The sequence below is a fragment of the Uloborus diversus genome, chromosome 9 (assembly GCF_026930045.1).
Source record: "Uloborus diversus isolate 005 chromosome 9, Udiv.v.3.1, whole genome shotgun sequence".
In the NCBI taxonomy this organism is placed as follows: Eukaryota; Metazoa; Arthropoda; class Arachnida; order Araneae; family Uloboridae; genus Uloborus; species Uloborus diversus.
In genome coordinates this window covers 22,069,864-22,079,868 of record NC_072739.1, presented here as the reverse complement: position 1 = coordinate 22,079,868, position 10,005 = coordinate 22,069,864, and the positions used below count along the sequence as shown (strand labels likewise).

At 31.9% G+C, this 10,005-nt stretch overlaps 1 protein-coding gene across 2 annotated transcripts in view; it reads left to right on the top strand.

Moving 5' to 3' along the window:
• The first annotated feature begins 352 nt into the window (after positions 1-352).
• LOC129229498 (cyclin-H-like) overlaps positions 353-10,005 on the top strand; it is a 36,009-nt gene continuing 26,356 nt past the window's right edge. Inside the window, exons 1-3 of one of the 2 annotated variants that reach the window (XM_054863814.1) lie at positions 353-381; positions 2,136-2,259; positions 5,149-5,271. In XM_054863814.1, the coding sequence (XP_054719789.1) occupies positions 2,143-2,259; positions 5,149-5,271 (240 nt within the window). In that variant the 5' untranslated portion in view covers positions 353-381; positions 2,136-2,142. Of the gene's footprint in view, positions 382-2,135; positions 2,260-5,148; positions 5,272-10,005 lie in introns of those variants that run through there. The other variant, XM_054863815.1, reaches the window with a different exon arrangement.

Sequence of the window (10,005 nt, the reverse complement as noted above, 5' to 3'; positions counted from 1 at the left end):
TGGCACCACCATCTATTTGTGTTGTCTGTGTGCTGTCCTGGAAAAACAAAATGGATCATTAGAGGTATAAGCTTCCCTAGAGGAATAGCAGAAACCTCAATTTGTGTGTGTGAAAGAAAGAAAGAAAGAAAAGTGGTTTGTGTACGTAAATATTAAAATAAAAAGTGTTTCGAACGGGTTCAAAACTGAGCGCAAATCTTACATATATTTACATTACATTTATTTAAAAAAAAACACCGAAAGCTGCTGCTGCCGCTGCCTTAGGTCACTTCTGTAGTGCGGCAAACATGAAATTCAACATTTCGACATGAAACACCGCTTTCATGTCGAAAACTGTTTTGAGTAATCATGAAAATTTTCTGAGTTCTAGAAAACTTTCTGGTTGGTAGCCGATTTAAACATTTCCCCTGTGAAAAGGAGTGTTGGATTTATATGATTCGAAACAGAAATCTCCTATTTTAGCAGCAAAGAGTGTTTTATGTTACTGTTGTTTTTTTAAGTTCAAAAATGTTTGAATTTTAAATTTGCAGCTTTTTAACACTTGATACCTTCCCCATTCCAATTATGTCAATGAAGAATTAAATTTAAAAACTCAAGATTTCCTAGGAATATTTCAGCATACACTCACAAGAAAGCTTTAAAGATAATTATACGGAAAGCGAAGCGAATATGGTTAATATGGTCGTCTAACTAATAAAATAAAACTACTCTGCTGTTTCAAACTACAAAAAAAAAAAAAAAAAAATGCTGCTGTTATTTACATTGTCAAGAGAGGCAGAGGATATCACATATGGGGCCCTTTTGTGCTTATATTTATTTCTCTTTTTTTTTTCTCCCCTATTTATATTTTTAAGTGGATTTCATGTTTTAATCTTTTAGATGTATATATATTCAGTGGTCGACTTTTTTTTTTGACAGAAAGCAGTTGGATCATAAAATTCCTCAAATGTATTCTATTCAACTTGCTATACAAAGATTAGCACAACATAGTGCAAGCAAATTCTAAATCGCTCAGTTCGAACAACAAGAGAAACTGCATCGCCCTAATTTTAAACTTTTACACTAGTGTTTAATTTACACACTTTTTATACCTTAACAATATCTGGTCTATTTCAGAGTAATTTGTTCAAATGTAGAGTCCGCAACATCATTTTTTTTTGCCATAACTATTTAATTCACTGTTTGATTTGCACATCATTTTGTTTTGAGTTGGTCTTAACAACACACAAACTCGAAATAAAACAATATACTAATCAATAAAATACTTTTGACAAAAAAAGTCATGTTGCAGACTCAACATTAGGACAAAATGCTGTGAAATCTGTCAACCTTCTCTCACTTTTTACTTTCTGAATGAAACCATTCCCTGAGACTGGAGGCAAAATAAATTTCTTCAGAAAGTTACACAAGCTTTTTTATAAATTTTACCAACCTTTCACAGTTGTGTTAAATATTAAGCTACCAGTGTGATGATATACTTGGCTGATTTATGAGGGTTTTTTTTTTACGTTCAATTATGACTGTTGCAAATTATGGAGCTGAAACTGCAGTCTCTGGATTCTATAATTGAGTTGTTTGTCATTTACTTTAATTTCTATCTTAACTCCTGCTATGGGATGATAACTTATAGCTTTGTTCAAGAGCTCTAGTGTACTTGAAACAAAAAATTCTCCCTCTTGTTGTACCCATGCATGTACAAGGTGTCCTGAAAAAGACTGAATGTTTTTGAAAATTTATAACAGGAAAACGGTAAATGATAAAAAAAATAATTCTTGCAGAAAATTCATGTGGTTTGCCGTAAATTCCCCTCCCCACCCCCCTTCAGTTCCAAGTTTTAGTTGAAATTTTTTCAAATAGATGGCCCTGCAGATAGTAAGCCCATCAATCAAAAAAAGATAAAAAATTACATCATAATTTTTCGAAAACAATTGTCGCATACGTCACACTTGTGCCTATTGTGCCGCCATGTCTGGTTTGTATCCGCCTCGAGTTATTGTATTACTCACATATATATAGATTTGCTTTTTATTGCTACTTTTCTACATTATTATTATGCATTATTATTGTTATTGATAAAGTTCGAGTTTGTTTAAAATTTTGATTTTCCAATTCATTCTTTTCTTTTTTAAATTTAGAGTGGAGATGTTCAATTCCAGTGCTCAGTCTAGATCATGGATGTTCAAAAGTAGTAATGAACTTACAAAACTTAGAGAAGCTGCTAATAGAAAATTTGTGAAAGAACATGGGAAAAAAAATAGTGTAAGAAGAGTTTTATAAATATGAGTACTGTAAATTTTAAAAAAACCAAGTGATATTTTAATGGTTAATCCTCATTTTATTTTCTAAAGAATGCAGGCTTTCAAAATATAATAAGCTGTTTTTTTTTTTTTTTTTTTAATAACTTTATCTAGTCTAAAAATGTGATCTTGTTGTTGTCAAACACTTGCTTGATATATTTGTGCACATTGTCCTTTATCTTTATTGAATTTGTGTAAAAGTTGTTAGTCAAAAGATGTAATTGCTGAAGCTAAACAAATTATTATAACACACAAACAAATTATTATAATGTGTACAAAACAAATTATTATAATGTGTATTTATATAATTGATTCATTCAGATTTTACTTTTGTAGGTTGTTTCATAATGGGGTCATTTCAAAAATTTTAAAAGTATTTTTTTCTGAAAGAGCGTACTTAAAAACATAGGATCTGACCATTTTTTAAATAATTTGACTAAGTTTAATATTTTTAAAAAATTACTTTAATTGATGCAGTTTCATTGTTTATGCTTCTGCCCAATGACATCACAAATGATGAAATGCCATTCAGTGTGGCCATTCACGGATCACAATATTTAATTCACATCTTTACTCATGTGTATTGGCAACGATATGGTTGATAGCAAGCGTTGTGCGCAATATTTAATATGCTTCTTGATTATCATAGCATGGAAACATGGTAGAAAGATGCACCAAAATGCATCATCTGTGACGTCATAAAGACCATGCCTTGTTTGAAAAATTGGACATTTAAAAAAATGAATTTAAAATTAACTGTTGGGAAAATAAAAGTATTTTCTGGGTCCATGTTATTTTTTTTTTTTTTGCTTATTCTATCAGTATCAGTGACTAAAAATACTACTTTTGACAGAACGAAACAACCCCATTATTTGTGATTTTACAAAATATGTACTTTAAACAAATCAGCCTTGAAAAAACTTTTAAAAAATTATTATTAATAGCACTTATTTTCAGAAAAATCCAAGCTCTGGATGGTTCAAATTCCTGACCAGCCTAGATTTCTTAAGATTGTGAAGTCATATGCTACTTTAATTATTTGTCAATCATTTTACTAAATCATTTAATACAATTTAATCCATACATCATCTAGTTTACTGTTAGAAGCAAAAATGTATTGAGTATTGACAAAATTATCACATCAAGTATTTTTACCTACCTAAATATTTTTTTAAGTAGAGATAAAAATCAAAGCAGAACATTTGAAGTTTGCTGAAACTATAAGTATTATTTTAAATTTGACTCGTGTAAACATGAATCGTAATACAAATACAAATGTGGAGATCAGCATCTTGCTCTGGTCTCAGCTAGGCTGGTTTTAGTCAGTCTACCTATTAAAGTAATAGTTTTTTCTAATTCCCAAGGTAGCCTGAGATTTGAAAAGCTTATCTCTCGTCCTACTTTCCGTGCAAAAATTCAACCCATTAACCTATTTTAAATTAATAAATTTAACTGAATCAAATATAATACAAATGCAAAACTGATGACCAGCAACAGGCTCTGGGCCCAGCTAAGCTGGTGCTAGTCAATTTATAATCCCCAGTGATGCATGGCCCTCTTAAAACTATCTATTCCCTTACTCATTACCACCACTTCCGGTAAGCTGTTCCAAAGTTCCACTACCCTGCTAAAATAATAATATTTCCTAATATCCATGTTAGCCTGAGATTTAAATAGCGTAAAACAATGACCCCTTGTCCTGTTTTCAGTGCTAAACTTTAGCCCCATAACATCCTTCATTTTAATAAATTTAAACAACTGAATCATGTCCCCTCATCTCTTCTTTGCTCAAGACTGTACATTTTTAGCATTCTAAGCCTGGAATCATAGTCTAAATGAGAAAGTCCATTTATTAGCCTTGTAGCCCGCCTTTGAACCCTTTCCAATACATTAACATCTTTCTTAAGATAAGGAGACCAAAACTGAACAGCATATTCCAAATGAGGTCTTACCAAACTTCTATGTAAGGGCAGAAGAACTTCTTTAGATTTGTTTGAAATAGATCTATTGATAAACCCAAGCATCTTATTGGCTTTGTTACTAACTATGCTGCACAGTGTTGACTAAACTTTAAATCCTGGCTTATTAAGATGCCCAGATCAGTAATTTTTTCTGCCTGACTAATAACTGAACCTTGCAAATAATAACTTATACACTTATTTTCATGCCCTAAATGTAGCAATCGTGTTCCCTCTGACTCTCCTTTGCTCCAAGCTTACATATTAAGCCTTTTAAGTCTGGAGTCATAATCTAGATCTGGAAATTCCCTTACTAGCCGAGTCCTTTGAACCCTTTCCAATAAAGAAATATCTTTCTTCAGATAAGAGACCTAAACTGAACAGCATACTCCAAATAAGGCCTCTACCAAATTTATATATAAAGGCTGAAGAACCTTATTAGATTTGTTTGGAATACATGTAGATGGATTGATAAACACAAGCACTCTGTTGACTTTGTTACTTGCAATGCTGCATTATTTACTAAACTTTGAGAAACCTAGATCTAGAACATTTTCTGCCTGACTAATGAGCATCATCCAACTACTTTCTGTTTCCTTTCTGTTAGCCAATTCCTAGCACAAAGTCAAATTTTCTCTCCTATTCCTATATCAACAAGTTTGTTGAGAAGACGTTATTAGGAGAAGATGAAAAAGTTTGCAACATTGCATTGCAATGTAAATTATTAACTCTTAGCTGTATTATGCCATTGATTTAATTAATCCCTCCAATTAATTTATTTTAAACTTATTTTTTAAATGTATGTTTGATTTTTATAAATGTCAATGAGACACTTTAAATCTTCATTTTTCTGCAAGTAATTTTTAATCATTCTTATTTTATACATTTTTCAGGAAGATGCTATATCTAAGCAATTCTTAACTCCATCTGAAGAAAGGCTCCTATGTAAGCACTACGAATCGGTTCTCTCAAAATTTTGCACAAAATTTCAACCTCCAATGCCAAAGAATGTTATAGTAAGATTAAGAAATTACATTACCCTATTTTTATTGTGTGATATTGTAATCCATTTCATTAGTTTATGTACATGAAGGCTCCAAATTTTTCCTGATTGTTAGCTGTTAATTATGAAGAGAGTGCAATTTGCATCAAATTCAAATTATTCAGAAATTATTATTTGCTTACTTTCCACCAAGAACAAAGTCAAGTTAGCTATCTAACTAAAATTGTGCTAAAGTATTGACTTTTTTATACATGTTGATTTTGATCATCAATAAACATATGTTGACATTAGTCATGGAATTTATTTTTCAGTAAGCATGGCATGCAAACTGGGTGGCTGCACCGTAGGGAGTATCGGAAAAAACTTTTTTCGAAATTCAATTTGCCAAGTTAGCAAAAAGTTGCCTCTACCAACCCACATATTACATAAAAAAAATTTATCTGAATCAAAAAATATTTAGGTGTCCCACATGAGGAGGACTAAAAAGTTTATAATTTTCTTCAAAAAAAATCAATTTTTTTTTTTATTTTATTTTCTTTCTTTCTTTTTTTTTTTTTTTTTAATAACAGAAAAAATGTTAAAATTTTTTCAATCTAAAAAATGTACACAGTCGGAGAAAAAAGTCGGGGAAAAAAGTAAAGAGATTTCTGCCTTTTTTATCAAAAATGAGTTACGGCCACCAAACCGTTCTTTATCACATGTTTCACCTAATTACAAATGTTTTATGATCGTTTGTCAATGGGAAATATTTTAAAAATATTTCTGAAAAGTAACATCTGAATCAAGTACAAGGAGGTGCAGAACTTTAAATAGTGATTTCTCATTTTGAACTCTGCTGCAGATACTACTTTTGTGCTTAGCGCGGCAGTATAGGTCTAATGTAGTTTAAAGTTTGCAGTCTCAATTCAGCAAAAGAGTTTATTTTAACAAAATTAACTGTAACTCCTAAAATAATTTGAGTTTCGGTAAATCCTCTTAGAAACTTATAGAGAATATGAAAGAAAAAAAATTGATTTTTTTGAATTATTAGACTAGAATACCTCTTTAACTTAACCCATAAAACTAATCTTACAATGATGATGATGTTGTGTCCATAGATTGTGCTAAATATTGTCAAAGGACCGCATCTGCCAGCTTCGGTGCCTCAGGACTGTAGAGGGTCTTCTTCTGCAGATCTCTGTCTGGTAGCAAGCCGAGTTTTAAGATTGCTGCAGTAATGCTTGGGCATTCAAAGATAGTACTTGTACTACAACTTAGGTTGCTATGAAATTTCGAACTCTTAAAAATGCAGTCAACTCTTGATAACTCGTATTCCCAAGAGAGCAGCTACAACGTTAAGTTATTGGTAGTTTGAGCTATGGGAAGTTTCCACAACAGTCTCCCGGGTTAGAGACCCGATGAAAACTTCTAGATAAAGAAATATTCCAGCTATAAACTTTAAGTTATCAAGATTCGACTGTATTAGTTTCAAATGAATCAAAATCGAAAATAATATTGATATAGTAAACTGGTTATGACTGATTCTCGGCTAATGATGGAATCTGATGTTTCAGCTGATATTTACGAAAGTTTGTTTCATGCAATTCTGTCAAATCCATCAAGACTGAATGAAAGACACTTTTTGGAGATCATTCCACCAACTGAAAAGAAACAAATAGCCAAACGGCACGACCTTGAGGGTCACAGGTCTGGATGAAATTCTGGATTTAGGTCAGTTTGCACTGGATATGAACAAATGTAAAACGGTTTGACTGCATAGGCCCTAGCTTGGCTGCAACAGAGGTCCTTGACTGCATAGGCCCTAGTTTGGCTGCAACAGAGGTCCAAAGTTGTTATTTGAGTCTAGAAAACAATGGTTTTTCCTTTGAAATTAAATATGCTTTACGTTTTTCTTGCATTTGCATTGCAGTAAGAGCCTATTAAATGCATTTACAACATAGAATAAATCTCCCCCTTTGTTGTACTGACAAGAGATGCCATGCCAAATGTCTTGAAAGGGTTGATATTGTCCCAAAGTTTCGAATTCCAATAAAAATGCCATTGCGATTGAGAGGGCCTACAAAGCAGTGTGGTTCAGATGGCAAAAACTTGTGGGTCGTGAATCTAGATAAACTTCTGTAGTTAGGTCAATTTGTACTAGATATGATCCCTGGTAATATAGTTTGAGTGAATAGGCTCTAGTTTGGCTGCAAGGAGGTTTTGAATTTGCTTGTATGGCTCCGGAACTTCAATAGCGTTTTCTTTGGAATTTGAAACTTTTGCACAATATTTGCTCTCCTTTATATCTGTTGCTTTTCTTGTTAGTACAGCGCAGGGGTGGTAAAATTTGCTCTATACTGTGAATGCATTCAGTTAGGCGATACTGCAATGCAATATCAAGAAAAGAATTTTAAAAAAGTTAATTTCAAAGGAAAAACCATTGCTTTTCTGAAGCCAAACTAGAAACTTTGGACCCTCATTGCAGCCAAACTAGGGCCTATGCAGTCAAACGCTTTACCTGGCCTCATATCTAGTGGAATTGACCTAAATCCAGGATTTCGTCCAGATCCGTGACCTTCAAGATTGTGCCCTTTGGTAGTAAGACCAACAAGGCAATATTACATTTGCTCTCTGAAAAGGAATGAAAACAACTACAGTGAGAAGTGAAATTCAATATTTTTTGGACTGCGTCTTACTTCCTGTTTCAAAGTATATCATGCTAAAAGTGTCCTGTGGTCAATGTTAGTTATTTGGAGTATTTTATTATCTATTCTGTTTAGATAACAAGTTTTATACGCTCTAAATTTGTCTGAAAGTCATTTCTATAATTTAATTGAAAAACTCGTTTCACTGTACAACCTGCAAGCTCAAAAAACGCTAATATCCTGGCGAAATTTGTCAAAACATGCTAACATGAAAAAGAAGTTTGTTATTTCACTTCCAATAAAAAAAAATTTCTACACTCTTTCATTTGATTTTATTAAGTTAATTTCTTTAGCAAAGCAGTTATAGATACATAGTTTATTGAAAATTGAAATTAAAAAAGTGATTTTTTTCGACCATATTTGTGAAAAGAATGAGACTGGGAAGGGGTTAAGAAGGGGAAAATATCAAAAACATTTTTACTATAAAGTCATTCCGTGTCAAATCAAAACACTGATATTATCAGATTTTGATAAAATTTGGTACAGAGCTAGCATTTATATAGACATACAAAAACTTTTTTTTTTTGCACTGTAAAAATGCCAAAAATGGGTCAAAACACATGAATGACCTAATTTTCATAATGTCCTATAATCTTTTCTAAGATAGAGAGAGCAAATAAGTGCCATTTAACAGCCTTTTTATGACCTTTTCAATGATATGCAACATGATTAGGTCTAAAAAGAATTTATTTTAATTAAAGTTAAATTAGAATTAAAATTTTAAATTTCTCATAATGCACCACCTCAATTTTTTTCTTTTTTCTTTCTTTTTGATAACACATTGCTAAAATGTCTGTAGAAGTTTCAAGGTGGGCTCACTATGGGCTCATGTTGAAATATTTCATTGAATTTAGTGTTGTTCAACATTGTTGCATTGTGAAACACTATCATCACTCAATACTGCATGTTTTAATTAGAGGAAGACATTTAACCTAGGCATAAAATTAATTCTACTTGATTTGGATAGTGTCAAGTAACTGATTACATGAGTGTTTCCTTGCTTAAAGTTTTCGATTCCGAGTCACAACTGACTACAACTGTATTTATGTCGAGGACTGCGTACTAAGTGCCTTGCCTCCATTATTTTTTATACTGATAGATGGCAGCACCATCACCGGATCGAACAGTTAATGAGAATTTAGAACTAGACCAGGAGCTAATAGCTACCTGGTGCTAGCATCCCCAGAGGTATCGTTTCACTTGGAGGACACAGGGTTGTTTGGTTTAAACCAATTGGTTTTTTTAAAAAAACCATGCGGTTTTTTAAAAAAATGGTTTAAAAAAAAAGCCCTTAAAAAAAATTCATTTTACAGGTTTACATTGATTTCCCCACACATATTGCAAAATGTAAAATTCCATTTATGCTAAGCTCCTTGCTAAGTTGCAGAGATAAATACTAAAATTGCAAAGTTGCTTCTTCAAAATGTATTACAAGCTTTAATCGAAAAAAAATATTAATATATTTTTTATTTCATATATGTGCCATAAAGCAGATTTCAGTCAACTTCCATCATTCTGCTTAATTTGCATGATTAGTTAAGATTTACTAAGGATTGAATCTTTTATTGTAGATGCAATCCATTATATTGCTCACTCCTGTTGCAGGGGTGTGACATTTTTGCCCATTTATTTGTACTTTCCTGGAATTTTAACTTTGACTTGCAAGGTAATCAACAGTCTAACTTAATTGTTTGCACCTAAAAATTAAGATTTGTTCTGCAGGTGAACACAAATAATATTTTTTGAATCAAATTTAAAAAAAAAGTTTATACTTCATATTATGATACATAGTAGTTCCTTATATTATAATGTAGAAAGATTAAAAGATAAATTTTCAAATGCCCAGAACAAAATGCAAATGTATGTGTAAAAATTGATTGAGAAATATATAAATCTTCACATATAAACTTACACTCTCCATTGGTGGTTTTTTTTTTTTTTTTTTTTTTTTTAAGATTCTGTGTGCTCAAAAGATTTTGATTGGCTATACACCTATGCTGCTGCTGCTTTATGACTATTGGGTGCAGATAATTCTTAGTTTTTTCCCCCCTTTTGTTCATTGG